Source organism: Saimiri boliviensis, chromosome 12 (assembly GCF_048565385.1).
Source record: "Saimiri boliviensis isolate mSaiBol1 chromosome 12, mSaiBol1.pri, whole genome shotgun sequence".
NCBI classification, from domain to species: Eukaryota; Metazoa; Chordata; class Mammalia; order Primates; family Cebidae; genus Saimiri; species Saimiri boliviensis.
The window spans coordinates 21,979,217-21,997,525 of NC_133460.1; the positions used below are offsets into that span (position 1 = coordinate 21,979,217).

Here is an 18,309-nt window from a genome sequence, read left to right on the forward strand (position 1 = left end):
TGTGTGGTGTTATTTCTGAGGCCTCTGTTCTGTTCCATTGGTCTATATATCTGTATTTTGGTGCCAGTACTGTGCTGTTTTGGTTACTGTAGCCTTGTAGTATAGTTTGAAGTCAGGTAGTGTGATGCCTCTAGCATTGTTCTTTTTGCTTAGGATTGTCTTGGCTATATAGACTCGTTTTTGGTTCCATATGAAATTTGAAGTAGTTTTTACAAGATCAGTTACAGCCATCTTTTGCAGTGAATGGTTAGGCTGGTCCTCCTACAGTAGTAGGGGGCAATTTTTTTTTTTTTTTTTTTTTTTTTTTTTTTTTTTTCAGACAGAGTCTCACTCTGTCACCCAGGCTGGAGTGCAGTAATAGGATCTTGGCTCATTGTAACCTCTGCCTCCCAGGTTCAAGTGGTTCTCCTGCCTCAGCCTCCTGAGTAGCTGGGATTACAGGTGCCCGCCACCATGGCCAGCTAATTTAAAAAAAAATTTTAGTAGAGATGGGGTTTTACCATGTTGGCCAGGCTGACCTCAAACTGTTGACCTCAAGTAATCTGCCTGCCTCAGCCTTCCAAAGTGCTGGGGTTACAGGCATGAGCCACCGTGCCTGACCCTCTTTTCCCATTTTTAAATTGGGTTATTTGTTCTCTTGCTATTGAGTTCTTTATATGTTATGGATATTAACCATTTATCAGTTATATGGTTTGCAAATATTTTCTCCCAGTCTGTAGGTTGTCTCTTCACTCTGTTAATTCTTCCTTTCTTGTGCAGAACTTTTTAGTTTGATGCAATTCCATTTGCCTGTTTTTGCTTTTGTTGCTTGTGCTTTTAGGATCATAGAAAAAAGTCATTGCCTAGACCAATGTCATGAAGCTTTCCCTCTAGGTTTTCTTCTAATAGTTTATGGTGTTAGAGCTTACATTATCTTACATTTAAGCCTTTAATACACTTTTGATTTTTGTATTTGGTTTGAGATAAAGGCTCAGTTTTATTTTTCTGCCTGTGAATATCCAGTGTTCTTAACACCATTTCTTAAAGTTCTTTCCCCATTGTGTGCTCTTTGCACCTTTGCTGAAAATTAGTTGATTGTAAATACATGGGTTTATTTCTGAGCACTCTATTCTGTTCCATCGGTTGATATCTCTGTTTTTATGCCAGTGTCATGCTCTTTTGCTGACCATAGCTTTGTAATGTATTTTGATGTCAGGTAATGTGATACCTCTACCTTTTTTTGTTTATTCTTAAGCTTGTCTTGGCTATTTAAGGTCTATTTGACTCTATAGATCACTTTGAGTAGTATGGACCTGAAAAAATATTCTTTCAATTCATAACATGCACTTAAGAAGAATGTATATTCTGCAGTAATTGGCTTATGTATTTTGTATGTGCCTGTTAAGTCCATTTGATCCATGGTGTTGTTCAAGTGTGCTATTTCTCTCTTGTTTTTTTGTCTAGTTGTTCTACTTGCTATTAAAAGTAGGGTTTTGAAGTTTCTTACTATTGAATTGCTGTCTATTTCTCCCTTCAGTTCTGTGATTATTTGCTTTATCTATTTAGATGTCTGACGGGTGTGTATATAAATAAATTGTTTTAACTCCTGGTGAATTGGCCATTTCATCATTTTATAATATCATTTGTTTCTTGACTTAAAGTCTATTTTGTCTAATATTAGCACGTCATCGCACTCTCTTTTGGCTACCATTTTCATGGAATAGCATTTTCTACTCCTTTACTTTCAGCCTATGTGTCAGTAAATACAAAGTGAGTATCTTGTAGAAAACATGTAATTGGATTTCGTATTTTTATTCTGCCACTCTGTTTTGAGAGTTTTTGTTTACATTTAAAGTGATTATTGATAGAGAAGGATTTATTATTGCCATTTTATTGTTTTCTGTTTGTCATGCAGGTTTTTTGTTCTCTTTTCGTCTCTTGCTGTCTTCCTTTGTGTTTTATTGTTGTTAATTCTTCTATTAATATGTTTTCATTCTGGTCTTTTTTTTTTTTTTTTTTTTTTTTTTTTTTTTTTTTTTTTTTTTTTTTTTAGCTGGAGTCCCATTCTATCACCCAGGCTGGAGTATAATGGTGTAGTCTCAGTTCACTGCAACGTCTGATTCCCAGATTCAAAGGATTTGCCTGCCTCAGCCTCCCAAGAAGCTGGGACTACAGGCATGTGCCACCACGCCTGGCTAATTTTTGTATTTTTAGTAGAGATGGAGATTCACTATGTTGGCCAGGCTGATCTCAAACTCCTGACCTTGTGATCTGCCTACCTCAGCCTCCTAAAGTGCTGGGATTATAGGTGTGAGCCACAGAGCCCAGCCTTCTCTTTTTAACTTCTAAAGGTATTTTCTTTGTGGTTTCTGCAAAATGTCTTATAATTATCATGGTCTGTTTTAAGCTGATAACCACTTAAATCACATGCATGCTATACTTTTATTCCCCACTACGTGTTTTATGTTATTAATTCACAGTTTACAGTTATTTATATTGTGGAGCCATTAACATATTTTTAGCCGTAGTTATTTTTAATATCTTTGTCTTACAACTTTTATACCAGAATTAAAAGTGTTGAATTTACTGGCATTAAATATGTGACAAAATCGCTTTTAAGATTTCTTTTAGCCGGGCGCGGTGGCTGACGCCTGTAATCCCAGCACTTTGGGAGGCCGAGGCGGGTGGATCACGAGGTCAAGAGATCGAGACCATCCTGGTCAACATGGTGAAACTCCGTCTCTACTAAAAATACAAAAAAATGAGCTGGGCATGGTGGTGCATGCCTGTAATCCCAGCTACTCAGGAGGCTGAGGCAGGAGAATTGCCTGAACCCAGGAGGCGGAGGTTGTGGTGAGCCGAGATCGCGCCATTGCACTCCAGCCTGGGTGACAAGAGCGAAACTCCGTCTCAAAAAAAAAAAAAAAAAAAAAAAGATTTCTTTTAAATTTATTATTTGCCTGCCATGTTTTCAGTATTACTTTTGCACATACTTTAAAGAGCAAAAATAGTTCTAAAAAGCTCACTATAAAACACAATAGTTTCCACGTACACAATGGTTTTGGCTTCATTTCCCTTGCTCTTGAGGGAACCACTTTCAGCTCTTTCAGTTCTCCATCTGTTCAATTTACATAATAATAATTTTGCTACTTTTTGATTTTTGTTTTAGCACTGACTTCCCATGGTGGAAGATGGAGATTGATCTCTTTTTCAATTTTCCTTTTGCCACAGACTAGCCCTCTTTTACCCCCCATCCACTCCTCATGTCATTATTTTGGTTAGATCAACATTCAGTGTTTGCATTATTCTGACTATGTAAATGAAATTCAGCAGAGCCAAATAATATACTTTCACTTTTCCCTGTACTCAGGGAAATGCAGGTAATTAATAGAAACTTCGGGTTGGGTGTGGTGGCTCACCCCTATAATCCCAGCACTTGGCAGGCTGAGAGGGGAGAATCACTTGAGCCCAGGAGTTCAAGACCAGCCTGGGCCACAAAGTGAGACCCCATTTCTATTTTAAAAGTTTTTTAAAAAAGAAACTTGTGGGTATCCTCTTGAGGCTGTTGTTTAAAGGTGATTAATTCCTTCATAAGTTTAAGCTGCCTTAGTTTCTTGGTTAGTTGCAAGAGGTGATACTTGAATAGAGCTTAGAGAACCTCTGTCTGGGTCACGCTGGGTGACTGAGTTATACATCTCCCTATCCTTTCCTACCCTCTCTCTCTCCACCTCTTTTGTACCCTCAGCGGATCGCAGGCTCCAAGCTCTCTCCTAGGCTCCAGTATTTTGGTCAGTCACTGAGTGGGGGCCAGGACCTCACAATGGATGGACTCGTGGACCTGACTGTGGGAGCCCAGGGGCACGTGCTGCTACTCAGGTGAGAATGCCTTTTGGAGCTGACCAGGCGTTCTCCCTTGAAGGAGCGTTTGTTGTTTGAAGGTCCCTGATGGTTTTCTGGTGTCCCTGTAGGTCCCAGCCAGTACTGAGAGTTGAGACGACCATGGAGTTCAATCCCAGGGAAGTGCCAAGGAATGCATTTGAGTGTAATGATCCGGTGGCAAAAGGCAAGGAAGCTGGGGAGGTCAGAGTCTGCCTCCGTGTCCACAAGAACACACGGGATCGGCTAACAGAAGGTGAGGCTTGGTGGGTGAGTCTCTAGAGGTTAAATGATTGAGGATATGGATGGGTGGTACAACCCACTCTGCCCAGCCTTCTGGCTGTTCTGAACCAAGTTCTCCCAGGCTCTGATGACCTTCTCCCAGACTTACCAGAGTGAGCAGGCTATTGCCCTGCTGGGTGGGGGAGTCCAGCAGACCTCCCTAAAGAGGTGAGCATGTGACACTTCCTTACTCCCTCAGTTCTCCAGAGAACTAAGGGCCCATGCCTGTGAACAAACCACGTTTTTGTTTTTTAATAAATGAAGAGAAAATCTATTTGGGGAGATTGAGTTGATGAAGTTAAACACAGATTTAAGAAGCATTCACATATGCATTTTATCACCAGTGACTTCTTTCATTGTTCCTATTCTCAAACAGTAGAATTGTGCTTGGAGTGGGAGAATACTAATGACAGTACTAGAAAGAAGTGTATTATCTTTTTTTTTGAGATGGAGTCTTGCTCTGTCATCCAGGCTGGAGTGCAGTGGCGTGATCTCAGCTTACTGCAACCTCCACTTCCTGGGTTCAAGCAATTTTCCTGCCTCAGCCCCCCAAGTAACTGAGACTACAGGTGCCCGCCACCATGGCTGGCTAATTTTTTGTGTATTTAGTAGAGATGAGGTTTCACCATGTTAGCCAAGATGGTCTTGATCTCCTGACCTCATGATCTGCCCACCTTGGCCTCTCAAAATGCTGGGATTTGTGTCCTCTTTACAGGTAAAATTGTTAACTGGGCATGATGGCACATTCTTGTAGTCCCAGCTACTTGAGAGGCTGAGGTGGGAGGATCACTTGAGCCCAGGAGGTCGAGAGCAGACTGGGCAACATAGCAAGACCTACCACTAAAAGCATTTACCTTTCTAGGAACAGTTTCCCTGGGCTGAGGAAATAGCATTCCAGATGTAAGAGTAGCCAGCATGGCTAGATATTAAGAGCAAAATGTTAGAGAGAAGAGAATTGAAGAGGAGGTACCCCCAAATCTACATAGAAATCCCCCTCAACTCTTTGGCTGACTTCTAAGCCATGAATGCCCAGGTCAGTACTCCAAGAAACCCAGTAGAAAACAGCAACTGAAAAGCTAAAGAGCTGGTCAGAGAATTCAGCAGCTCCCCAGTGCTGGGAAGGCAGAGATTTGAGAGGCCTTGGTAAATACCTGGTTTTTCCATTGAGACAACTGACTAGCAACCAAGAGAAACAATAGACAATAGAAATAGACCCATATGTGATTCAGAAGTTAGAGTGCTTGGATAGGAATTTTAAAAAGGTAACTATAATTAATATCTTCAAGAAAAAATGAAAGGATGAGAACTTCAGCAAAAACATGGAAACTCTAGCACCAAAAAACACAGTGACTGAAATGAAGAATTCAGTAAATAGATTTATAGCCGATTAGAAGCAGAACAGAGAAATGGTGAACAAGAAGACAAGTCGTTTGAAAGCATCTGGATTAAAATGCAGACAAAAAAAGAATGAAAAATACAGGAAAACATTATAAGAGATGTGTGGGATATGGTGAAAGTTCTAATAAATATGTAATTGGAATTACAGAAAGTGGTGGTGGGGGGAGAAGAGGGAGAGAAATACAGAGAGAGAGAATAGGAAAGATGAAATAGGAAAGACAGAATAAGATGGATGCATTAGTTAAAGAATTTCCCCAAACTGACTAGGCATGGTGGCTCGTGCCTGTAATCCCAGCATTTGGGGAGGCTGAGTTGGGTGGGTGGATCACTTGAGGTCAGGAGTTCGAGACCAGACTGACTAACATGGTGAAACCCTGTATTTACTAAAAGTACAAAGTTAGTGGATACAGTGGTGAGCGTCTGTAATCTCAGCTACTTGGGAGACTGAGGCAGGAGAATCGCTTGAACCTAGGAGGTGGAGGTTTCAGTGAGCCAAGATTGTGCCCTTGCACTCAAGCATGGGTGACAAGAGCTAAACTCCATCTCAAAAAAAAAAAAAAAAAAAAAAAAGAATTTCCCTAAACTGATGAAAGACATCAAGATTCTTTACAAAATCAAAGCAGGATAAATATAAAGGACGTCGCATCAATGTACATGATAATCAAACTGCTAAAGACCAAAGACAAAGAGGAAAAAAATTTTAAGTAGCCTGGAAAATACAATCAATTTTTTAGTGAATAACAGAATAGCTGCCATTTACCGAGTACTTATTGTGTGAAAGATACTGTGCTAAATACTTGGTAAGCACTATTTCATTTCCTTTTTACCGTTGGGAGGGTATTATTATCTTTACTGTCCTCTCTTTAAAAATAAAGAATGGAGGCCAGGTGTGGTGGCTCCACCTGTTATCTCAGCACTTTGGGAGGCCAAGGCAGGTGTATTACCTGAGGTCAGGAGTTCGAAATCAGCCTGGCTAACATGATGAAACCCCATCTCTACTAAAAATATAAAAATTAGTGGAGTGTGGTGGCATGCACCTGTAATCTCAGCTACTTGTGAGGCTGAGACAGGAGAATCTCTTGAACCTGGGAGGCAGAGGTTGCAGCAAGCCGAGATTGCACCACTGCACTCCAGCCTGGGTAACAGAGTGAGACTGTGTCTCAGAAAAGAAAATAAAAAACAAAAAGTAAGGAAGGAACAAAGGTAGGAAGGAAAGAAAGGGAGGAAGGAAGGAAAGGAAGAAAGATGCAAGAAAGAAAGAAGGAAGGAAGGATGAAAGGAAAGAAAGAGACTCAGAGAGGTCACATCATACACCCCAAGTCGCACAGCTGAGGAGCAGAGGAGCTGGGCCTCGAGCTCCCATCTGCCAGGCTCCGGAGCGCAGGGCCCTCACTGCTGTGCCACCCTGCCTCTTCAGGGCAGATCCGGAGCGTTGTGACTTACGATCTGGCTCTGGACTCCGGCCGCAAAAATTCCCGAGCCATCTTCGATGAGACGAAGAACAGTACACGCAGACAGACACAGACCTTGGGGCTGACGCAGACTTGTGAGACTCTGAAGCTACAGTTGCTGGTGAGCAGGCGAGTGGCCAGACCCCTGGGTCCTCCAAGGATGGGGCGGGCTTGAGGAGCTAAGGAGGGCAGATCTGCAAATCCCACCTATCTCTTAGAATTGCATCGAGGACACAGTGAACCCCGTCGTGCTGCGCCTGAACTTCTCTCTGGTGGGGATGCCCTTGTCTGCTTTTGGGAACCTTCAGCCAGTGCTGGCTGCGGAGGCTCAGAGAGTCTTCACAGCCTTTGTGAGTATGGAGTTGGGGTCCTGCAGGGGTGTGGAAGAGACCAGAGGCCAAGGTGGTTGAAACTCATTTTATTTGATCGCACCTAATTTTACTTCAACGTTTGATTTTATTGTTTAATTTCACCATATTTGGTTGTTTCCTTTCCTTTCACTTGATCATATTCTATTTTTTAAAAGTTTCCCTTTGAGAAGAATTGTGGCAATGACAGCATCTGCCAGGACGACCTCAGCATCACCTTCAGTTTCATGGGGTGAGTTTCCGTTCCTCCTCGCCGCCTCCACGATGCGCTCTGTTCTCCTCCTGGCCCCCAAGGGAGTTGGGTGTTCCTGGGCCACGAGGCCTTGTGTGGCTGTTCCTTACTGTCATCTCTTGTCAAGTGCCTGCGTCTCTGTTTTGCCAGAGCAGGCTTGCCACAGGGAAGCCCCCAGCTCCCCCATCCTGTCTTCTTCCTCCCACAGCCTGGACTACCTCGTGGTGGGTGGTCCCCGGGAGTTCAACGTGACAGTGACTGTGAGAAACGATGGTGAGGACTCCTACAGGACACAGGCCACCTTCTTCTCCCCGCCTGGCCTGTCCTACCGGGTGTCCAGACTCCAGGTAGCCATATCCTTCTTAGGCTCCATCTGACCTTTGCTTCCTCGTCTTGTGGCTGGAGGTGGACATGACCATCTTTGCCTCCCTCGCCTTCCAGATCCAGCCCTCACAGCGACCCTGGCGTGTGGGCTGTGGGTTCGCCTCCTCCACCGAAGTGTCTGGACCCTTGAAGGGCACCAGCTGCAGCATAAACCACCCCATCTTCCCGGAAAACTCAGAGGTCAGAACTCCTGGCTCCTCCCCTCTTTTTCTCTTTGGCTTTCTTTGGAGATTCTTGTCTTCTTTTCTTTAGTAGTGCTTCCTTTTTGTACAAAACAGCTTTATTGAGATATAATTCACATACCATACAATTCACCTATTTAAAGTGTACATTTCAGGCCAGACACAGTGACTCATGCCTGTAATCCTAGCACTTTAGGAGGCCGAGGCAGGAGAATCGCTTGAGCCCAAGAGTTTGAAACCAGCCTGGGTGACATGGTGAAACCCTGTCTCTACAAAAAATGTGAAAATTAGCTGGGCATGGTGGTGTGCACCTGTAGTCCCAGCTACTCAGGAGGCTGGGGTGGGGGAATTGTCTGAGCCTGGGAAGTTGAGGTGCAGTGAGCTATGATCACACCACTGCACTCTAGCTTGGGTGACAGAGTGAGACCCTGTCTCAAAAAATAAAAACAGGCTGGGGGCAGTGGCTTGTGCCTGTAATCCCAGCACTTTGGGAGGCTGAGGCAGGTGGATCACCTGAAGTCAGGAGTTCAAGACCAGCCTGGCCAAGATGGTGAAACCCTGCCACTACTAAAAATAAAAAATTAGCTTGGCATGGTGGTGTGCGCCTGTAGTCTTAGCTACTCAGGAGGCTGAGGCAGGAGAATTCCTTGAACCTGGGAGACGGAGGTTGCGGTGAGCTGAGATCACGCCATTGCACTCCAGCCTGGGAGACAGAGTGAGACTCTGTCTCAAAAAAAAAAAAAAAAAAAAAGTGTACAGTTCAGTGGCTTTGAGTGAATTCACACCGTTTTGCATCCATTATCATGATCAATATTAGAACATCTTTGTTACCCCACTAAAAGTCTCTGTCCTGTTGGCCCTCAGCCCCGGTCCTCCCATCTTCCCCAGCCCTAGGCAACCACTCATCTACTTTGTGACTATAGATTGGCCTATTCTGGACATTTCATATAAATGAAATCGTCCCATATGTGATCATTTCGCTTAGCATAATATTAAGTAAGGACTTAGCAAGGATCATTCACTTCGTAGCATGTGTCAGTACCTCATTGATTTTTTTCCCTTAAATTAAAAAAAAATTATTATTTTTTGCGATGGAGTCTCACTGTCACCCGGGCTGGAGTGCAGTGGTACAATCTCAGCTCACTGCAACCTTTGCCTCCCAGATTTAAGTATTCTCATGTCTCACCCTCCTGTGTAGCTGGAATTACAGGCACCCACCACCATGCCCAGCTAATTTTTATATTTTTAGTAGAGAGAGGGATTCCCCATGTTGGCTAGGATGGTCTCAAACTCCCAACCTTAGGTGATCCGCCTGCCTTGGCCTCCCAAAGTGCTGGGATTACAGGCATGAGCCACTGCACGCGGTCTTCATTGCTTTTTATTTGTTGAACAATATTCTGTTGTATGGATGGGCCACATTTCAATTTCATGTCTCCATTCATCAGATGATGAGCATTTGAGTTATTTCTTCTCTTCTATTTCTATCATTGTCTCTCTTTTTTCCCACTCCAGGTCACCTTCAATATCACATTTGATGTGGACACTAAGGCTTCCCTTGGAAACAAACTGCTCCTCAAGGCCAATGTGACCAGGTGCTCTGTGCCTGGCTTTCACAGGCAGCCACCTGTCTGAGGCCCCAGCCCCTGGCCCAGGGTGGGCCTTTGCCCCCTGCCCACTGGTTTTCCCTTTGACTCATTCGTTCACTCAGCAAACTCTCACTGAGCACCCACCATGTACGGGGTCTTGTGCTGAGTGCTGGTGGGACAGTGGTGGATCAGACTATGGTTCCTGCCTTCCTGGAGATGATAATTTAGTGGCAAAGACAGATAAGGAAACTAGCCATAAATCTTGCATCTCAAATCCAGTATGAGATGCAAATTAGATGGGGGATGGCCAGTGTTCTTGGGAGTTCGGTGTTCAGAGAAGATTCCTGAAGAAAATATATTTAGGGGGCCAGGCGTGGTGGCTCATGTAATCCCAGCACTTTGGGAGGCCAAGGTGGACAGATCACGCGGTCATGAGTTTGAGACCATCCTGGCCAACATGGTGAAACCCTGTCTCTACTAAAAAACACAAAAAACTAGCCAGGTGTGGTGGTGCGTGCCTGTAGTCTCAGCTACTCGGGAGTCTGAGGCAGGGGATTAGCTTAAATCTGGGAGGCGGAGGTTGCAGTGAGTGAGCTGAGATCGCACCACTGCATTCCAGCCTGGTGACAGAATAAGACTCCATTTCAAAAAAAAAAAAAAAAAAGAAAAGAAAAGAAAAGAAAAGAAAATATATTTAGGAGCTGGGCATGGTGGCTCATGCCTGTAATCCTAACACTTTGGGAGGCTGAGGCAAAAGGATTGCTTGAACCCAGGAGTTTTAGTTCAACCTGGGCAACAACATATCAAGATGCTGTTTCCACAAAAAAAAAAGATTAGCCAGGCATGGTAGTGCATGCCTATAGTCTGATCTACTCAGGAAGCTGAAGCATGAGAATTGCTTGAGCCTGGAAGGTTGAGGCTGCGATGAGCTGAGATTGTGCCACTGCACTCCAGCCTGGGTGACAGAGTGAGACACTCTCTCACAAAAAAAGAAAAAGAAAAAAAGAAGAAAAGAAAAGAAAATGTAAGCAAAGGCACGAACTGAGGGCGGGTGTGAAGACAGAAGGCAGGGATGGGAAGATCAGGGTGTGATTAAGGGTGGCCTCAGCATGAAATGCCAGGTTGAAGGAGTTGGTGGTTGTTAGATACAGGCCATGTCCCAAAATGACTGATACATGTTGTTAGGGATTGTAGCTTCGCCTCTGAGAGTGACATAATCATATTTGCATGTTAGAATGATCACTCTTCAGAAGGGCTGGCGATTGGGGTGGGAGCAGGTGTGAATTCAGGGGACCAGTTAGAAGAAGGCAGCTGCCGACATCCAGGTGGAGAGGGATGGGCCTGGGCTAAGTGGGGACAGGGGTTGGAGACCTGTGGGGTTTCAGATGCAGAGAGAACAGGATTTGGTGGCTGATGAGAGGCAGAGAGTGAGGGAGAGGGAGGAGGAAAGGCTGACCGTCAGTTCTCAAGGGCTGGCTGGAGCTCTCTCTTTCCCTCCAGTGAGAACAGCATGTCCAGAACCAACAAAACTGAATTCCAGCTGGAGCTGCCGGTGAAATACGCTGTCTACATGGTGGTCACCAGGTGCTGGCTTCCAGGACTTTAGCTGAGCCTCTACTTCTGGGCTGGACACGGCCGATCACGTATCTATGTGCATGCATCTGTGCATGTTTGTGTGTGAGTGTGTCTGAGGATCTATGTGCATGTGTATATGTGTGCATGGGTGGGTATTTGTGCATACGCGTAAGCATGAGAATCTGTGCATGTGTATATATGTGTATGGGTGTGTATTTGTGCGTGTGTGTCTGAGGATCTATATGCATGTATGTGTGCATGGGTGTGTATTTGTGCGTGTGTGTGCCTGAGGATCTATGTGCATGTGTGTATGTGTGCATGGGTGTGTATTTGTGCACGTGTGTCTGAGGATCTATGTGCATTTGTGTATGTGTGCATGGGTGTGTATTTGTCCGTGTGTGTGTCTGAGGGTCTGTGTGCATGTGCATATGTGTGCCTTTGTGCATGTGAGTGTGAGTGGCCCAAATAGGCACGCACTGTGTATCCAGCACACACTGCTTCCCCCATTCCCCTGCAGCCCACCCCACCTCCACCCCCCAGGTCTGCATACCCATTATCCTTGTGCCTGTTCGCTCATACACACTTAGCCTGAGACACTCTCCCACTTCCTGTCCCTTCTTTCTCCCTTCAGCCATGAGGTCTCCACCAAATATCTCAACTTCACAGCCTCAGAGAATACCAGTCGAGTCATGCAGCATCAATATCAGGTGGGGAGCTGGGACGTCTGGGTCCCAGCTGGGAAGGAAAATCTATGTGTAGAAAATGCAGAAACAGGGCCTGGCACAGTGGTTCACGCCTGTAATCCCAGCATTTTGGGAGGCTGAGGCAGGCGGATCACAAGATCAGGAGTTCAAGACCAGCCTGACCAATATGGTTAAACCTCCTCTCCACTAAAAATACAAAAATTAGCTGGGCATGGTAGTGCATACCTGTAATCCCAGCTACTCAGGAGGCTGAGGCAGGAGAATCGCTTGAACTTGGGAGGCAGAGGTTGCAGTGAGCCAAGATCGCACCACTGCACTCCAGCCCGGGCAACAGAGTGAGACTCCGTCTCAAAAAAGAAAGAAAGAAAATAAAAGAAAATGCAGAAACAGGGATGGGAAATGTGCATGAGGCACCTGTGGTGTGCCAGACTTGGTTCCACGCTGCCATCGCTCAGTATACACGCATGCACGCATGCAAGGACGTATATGACATGCACGCACGTAATTATCTTGTGTTACCTTTGTAACGACTCTGTGGGGCACTGTCATGATCCCTAGTTTACAGATGAAGAAACTGAGGCTCAGAGAGGTTTACAGAACACGATTAAGGTCTCCCACCAAGTAAGCAGGAGAGCTAGGACTGGAGACCAGGCTGTGTGGCGCTCGAATGCGCATTAGGTATACGCTCCACTCTCTTAAACAGGAAGGGGCAGGACGCCCGGGCCTGTGGCCTGCGCCGTGGGGAGGGGAGGCTGATTCTCCAGGCTGGTGGGGGAAGAAGGCAGAGCCCTGACCTCGCCCTCCCGGTGCAGGTCAGCAACCTGGGGCAAAGGACCCTCCCCATCAGCCTGGTGTTCCTGGTGCCCGTCCGGCTGAACCAGGCAATCATATGGGACCGCCCCCAGGTCATCTTCTCCGAGGTGAGTGGAGCACGGGCCTGCACCTTCCTCACACCTCTGTTTCCACCCTTGGGTTTCGGAGCCACTCCGCCCCTCTCCTGGACTCAGGGCATCTCACCTCCTGGTCGGCCGGCCCCGGGTGCCTTCGTCTCTGCCCCTTAGTGCCAGTGGCTCTCTTTCTTTAGAACCTCTCGAGTACGTGCCACACCAAGGAGAGCTTGCCTCCTCACTCCGACTTTCTGGCTGAGCTTCGGAAGGCCCCTGTTGTGGTGAGAAGCTAAGTCAGCCCTGGGGCCACGTGGAGACTCAGCGCGGTTCCCTGCAGGAGCCTATCTGGTCTCTGAACAACGGGGACGCGTCTTCTCTGCCTTGGGCTTCGTTACCATCCCCTCCTCTCCTGCGTTCCGCAGAACTGCTCCATCGCTGTCTGCCAGAGAATCCAGTGTGACATCCCGTTCTTTGGCATCCAGGAAGAGTTCAACGTCACCCTCAAAGGCAACCTCTCGTTTGATTGGTACATCAAGGTGTGTGGGGTCCTGAGGCTTCGCGGGGCGCAGGCGTGGCGCTCAGGGCCCAGGTGCAGCGCCGACCCGCTGTCTTCCGCAGACCTCGCATAACCACCTCCTGGTCGTGAGCACAGCTGAGATCTTGTTTAACAATTCCGTGTTCACCCTGCTGCCGGGACAGGAGGCGTTTGTGAGGGCCCAGGTACCTGTCTTGCGCGCTGAGGAACTATTGGGGGTGGGGGCTGGGCTTGTGGAGATCTCTGGGGGAGAGGAGAGAGACAGAAAGAAAGGGAGAGAGACAGAGCGACAGAGAGATAGACATAAAGAGAGACAGAGACAGACAGAGAGAGAGAGATAGAGGGAGCAAAAGATAGAGACAGAGACACATAAAGAGGAGAGAGCCGGGAGCGGTGGCTCACGCCTGTAATCCCAGCGCTTTGGAAGGCCGAGGCCCGTGGATCACGAGGTCAGGAGTTCGAGACTAGCCTGCTGGGCGTGGTAGCGGGCGTCTGTAATCCCAGCTACTCGGAGGCTGAGACAGGATAGTCGCTTGAACCACGGAGAAGGAGGTTGCAGTGAGCCGAGACTGCGCCATTGCTCCAGCCTGGGCGACAGGGCGAGACTCGATCTCAAAAAAAAAAAAAAAAAAAAAGAGAGAGAGAGAGAGATAGAGACAGAGAGATACAGAGCGAGACAGAGAGATAGTGAGAGATGGAGCTAGAGAGACAGAGGCAGAAAGAGAAGAGATAGAGATAGAGTCAGATATGGAGAACGGAGAAACGGAGGAGGGAGAGGAGGCGGAGAGGTGGGAGAGGAGGAGTGAGGGCTGGGGTTCTGGGGGACATGAGGCATTCCCCATTTGATTCAGGGGTGCACATGGTGTGAATGGGGAACCCCCAGAAACCCGGAGTCGTCTCCCGTGACGCCCCTCCTTGCTCCTCTTCCTCCCACAGACGGAGACCAAAGTGGAACCGTTCGAGGTCCCCAACCCGGTGCCGCTCATCGTGGGCAGCTCTGTGGGGGGGCTGGTGCTCCTGGCCCTCATCACCGCTGCGCTGTACAAGGTGCTCCCCGCCGCTCCACCGCCCTCTCCCTTCCTCCTCTCGCGCCTCGCGCTGCAGCTCTGTGCCTCGGTTTCCTGGGCGGGGCTGCCAGCTGTGTGGCAGGGGCGAGTCCGAGAGCCTCTCTGCGCCTCAGTCTCTTCAGCCGTAAATGGGGAGGGCACACCCCCGTCGGGAGGGTGGCCTGGTTCAAGAGCAGGCGCTGAGAGCGTCCCAGGCACAGGCTCCACCAAACGCGGAGCTACCGTTCTTGTAGTAGTTTCTGTTTCCCTCCAGGCCCCGATGCGGATGTCACTCCCCTCCCGCTCCGCCCTCCCGGGTCCCTTCTGTCTCTGCCCCGCGCTCAGGGGCCGGTGGTGCCCCCCACTCCCCGGTCTGCGGAGCCACCTGCTCCCTGGCTTCCGTGGCTCTCACTGCCCTCATCTGCCCCGCAGCTCGGCTTCTTCAAGCGGCAGTACAAGGACATGATGAGTGAAGGGGGTCCCCCGGGGGCCGCACCCCAGTAGCGGCTCCTTCCCCATCGAGCCGCCTCTCCGTGGCCAGCCGGACTCTGCCCAGACCACGCGCAGTCACCAGCCTGCTGGATACATCGGACGGCGACGGCTCTCCCGGACAGGACTGGCTTGGGCTTCCATTTGTGTGTGTGTATGTGTGCATGTGTGAGCAAGGGTGTACAAATGTGCGCACGCATGTGTGCAAGAGCGAGCAAGCGTGCACATGTGTGCCTGTGTATCAGTGTGCGCGCGTGCATGTGAGTGTATGCGTGTGTGAACGTGCGTGTGTAAGGTGTACAAGTGTGTGTACTGTGTACAAGTGTGTGCACATGTGTGTAAGTGTGTGAATGTGTGTGTGCATGTGTGTGCTCGGGGGCATGTGGCTTGCGTGTGTGATTCAGATGTCTCTTGGCATGTGGGTGGGTGCTGGCAGTGCAGCCTCTTGGGCAGAGGGGAACTGCCTGGGCTTCCTTGTTCGTGGGTGAAGCCACTGCTGGGTTTTCCTCCGGGAGAGGGGACAGTCGCTCCTGTGGGTGAACACCGAGGGAAACGCAGAAGCTCCTCCTCATTGAAGGATGTGGGACTTCCCTTAGCCGGCGAGCCTGTGCAGCCTGGATGGAGACTCCATGGAAGCCGTGGGCGGAACCAGGAACCTCACCAATCCCACTCCACTGGCAGTGCTGATGCTCAGTAAAGATGCCCACCGAGGAACGATGAATCTCCCTTTATGGATTCATTTATTATTTCCCTGTAACTTTAATTTTTTGAATGGATAAGCCTGTCTATGGTACAAAAATCAGAAGACATTCAGGAGTGTACAGTGAAAAGTCTCCCTTCCCAGATATTCAAGTCACCTCCTTAAAGGTAGTCAAGATGTGTTTTGAGGTTTCCTTCAGACAGATTCTAGGCTATATGCAAATGTACACATGTGCACACACACCACACATATACACTCACAAGCTTTTCTACACAATTGGTAGCATACTTTATACTGTTGCGTATCTTGCTTTTTTCCACTAATATTTCTCAGACATGGGTTCATATGAAGACATAAGTTACTTTTTCACTCTTTTATACTGCTGCATAGTATTTCATTGTGTGAGTATACCCTAATGTATTTCACCAGTTTTCTTTTGATAGGTTATTTTCAATCTCTTGTTATTGCATCAATGCTGGGTTAATAAATCTAATATATGTCATTTTTGCATATATGTAAGGATAATTTTAGGATATATTCCTGGAAGTTTGGGTTCTCCCAGAAGCAAACCCAAGAATTTGACTGAAACAAGTGTATTTAAGAGGTGGGAGGCCAGGCACGGTAGTTTACACCTGTGATCTCAGCACTTCGGGAGGTAGAGGTGGGAGGATTGCTTGAGCTCGGGAGTTCGAGACTAGCCTGGGCAACATATTGCAACAATTTTTAAAAGTGGCCAGGCATGGCGGCATGCATCTGTAGTCCCAGCTACTTGGGAGGCTGAGGCAGGAGGATTACTTGAGCCCAGGAGGTCTAGACTGCAGTGAGCCATGACTGTACCATGGCACGCCAGCCTGGGTGACAGAGTGAGATCCTGTCTCAAAAATAAACAAAATAATAACATAAAATAAAGGCCGGGTATGGTGGCTCACGCCTGTAATCCCAGCATTTCAGGAGGCCGAGGCAGGTGAATCACTTGAGGTCAGGAGTTCGAGACCAGCCTGTCGAACATGGTGAAACCTCATCTCTACTAAAAATACAAAAATTAGCCAGGTGTGGTGGCATGTGCCTGTAATCCCAGCTACTTGGGAGGCTGAGGCAGGAGAATTGCTTGAACCGGGGAAGGAGAGGTTGCAGTGAATTGAGATCACGCCACTGCCCTCCAGCCTGGGCAACAGAGTGAGACTCCATCTCAAATAAATAAATAAATAATCATTTTGGTCTAAAAACATGTCATCAATTTCATATGCTTTAACCTAATATTGTAACAGTTAAATAACAGCCACCCTCTCCTGACACCTGATCTGGGGCCAGTCCTCTGAGGCCGTCAGGACATTAAAAGAGAAAAGCTTTCGAGCCAGACAGAGCTGGGATTAACTCCTAGCTCCATTCCTTTTCAGCTGTATGACGTCAGGCAACTGGTATGATCTACCTAAGCTTCAGTTGCCTCATAAGTGAAATTCAGATAAATTACCAGGGACTGGTGTGAGGATTAAAGAGGGTGCATGTTCCGGCCAGGGTCGTGTTTACTGTGCTTGCAAAGTGTAAGAGGCGCCTGCCACCACGCCTGGCTAATTTTTGTATTTTCAGTAGAGAGAGGATTTCACCATGTTGGCCAGGCTGGTCTCGAACTCCTGACCTTAGCTGATCCACCCGCCTTGGCCTCCTGAAGTGCTGGGATCACAGGCGTGAGTCACTGTGCCTAGCCAAAAAATAATAATTTCATGATGTTCTCTGAAATGTAAGAAAATGAGGACTTAGAGGGATGTTTCTTCCAGATGTGGTAGGAGGAGAGAGGGCTTACTCCTTAGGGAGGTGAAGGAAGGGTCCCAAAGGGAGGTGACACCTGACTGAAGCAGGGACAGAAGCCTTCCAGGTGGAGAGGAGGGCAGGGCAGGCTGGGAGAATGGGCAGGGCTTGGGCATGAGTGCTTTGTAAGCCAGACTTATCAATTTCGCTGAAAGTGCAGTGAGATGGCCTTGAAAGGCGGCTGATGTGACAATGGCCCTTTGTATCTGTGGGGGTGACACAATACACCGTCACCTCTAGACGGTTCTTTGGTATTTCTTCTCCTGAATTAAATAAAATCTGTTAAGAATTTTTGTTTTCCGTTTTCATTAATACATTCACATCAATTTCCATTTAATTTTTTACCACAAAACCCCAAAACACAATGAGCCCTGATATACTTACCACTCAACTTCAAAACTATCCACATTTTGCTATGCTTGTTTGATTCACCCTTCCAGTAGCTTCTTGTTGTTAGAATATTTTAAAGTGAATTCAAGACATCATAACCTTACATCCGTAAATATTACATTATGCATCTCAAAAAACACTTTGTTATGTACTAAAACGTCATTATTACATCTAAGAAAACCAAAATAATTGCAAAGTATCATCTATTACCCAGTCAGCATGCTAATACATTAATATATAAATAGTTAACCCCCCCAAAAATTTCTGTTTTCTTATGTTGAAAGATAAAAGTCCTCAATAGCTCCAGAAATCCTGAATTGCCCTAGGAAGGGAGAGAGCTCTGGACCTCTGATCACCTGTCCTTGCAGCCTCCGTGCCTGTAGCTGCCTGTCCTTGTAGGGGAGTTAAATTCCTGTGGGCTTAGAGTTCACCTGAGTGT

General features: G+C 47.1%; 1 protein-coding gene across 4 annotated transcripts in view; it reads left to right on the forward strand.

Moving 5' to 3' along the window:
• The window catches only part of ITGAM (integrin subunit alpha M), a 62,399-nt gene extending 44,636 nt beyond the window's left edge, over nucleotides 1-17,763 (forward strand). For 3 of the 4 annotated variants that reach the window (XM_074382047.1, XM_003930035.4, XM_010340654.3), the window contains 16 exons: nucleotides 3,725-3,855; nucleotides 3,948-4,111; nucleotides 6,953-7,107; nucleotides 7,205-7,336; nucleotides 7,513-7,586; nucleotides 7,795-7,933; nucleotides 8,028-8,150; nucleotides 9,665-9,744; nucleotides 11,239-11,322; nucleotides 11,945-12,020; nucleotides 12,830-12,937; nucleotides 13,102-13,185; nucleotides 13,327-13,440; nucleotides 13,523-13,624; nucleotides 14,376-14,486; nucleotides 14,918-17,762. In XM_074382047.1, the coding sequence (XP_074238148.1) occupies nucleotides 3,725-3,855; nucleotides 3,948-4,111; nucleotides 6,953-7,107; nucleotides 7,205-7,336; nucleotides 7,513-7,586; nucleotides 7,795-7,933; nucleotides 8,028-8,150; nucleotides 9,665-9,744; nucleotides 11,239-11,322; nucleotides 11,945-12,020; nucleotides 12,830-12,937; nucleotides 13,102-13,185; nucleotides 13,327-13,440; nucleotides 13,523-13,624; nucleotides 14,376-14,486; nucleotides 14,918-14,989 (1,749 nt within the window). In that variant the 3' untranslated portion in view covers nucleotides 14,990-17,762. Of the gene's footprint in view, nucleotides 1-3,724; nucleotides 3,856-3,947; nucleotides 4,112-6,952; nucleotides 7,108-7,204; nucleotides 7,337-7,512; nucleotides 7,587-7,794; nucleotides 7,934-8,027; nucleotides 8,151-9,664; nucleotides 9,745-11,238; nucleotides 11,323-11,944; nucleotides 12,021-12,829; nucleotides 12,938-13,101; nucleotides 13,186-13,326; nucleotides 13,441-13,522; nucleotides 13,625-14,375; nucleotides 14,487-14,917 lie in introns of all 4 variants that reach the window. The other variant, XM_074382049.1, reaches the window with a different exon arrangement.
• Nucleotides 17,764-18,309: the final 546 nt, after the last annotated feature.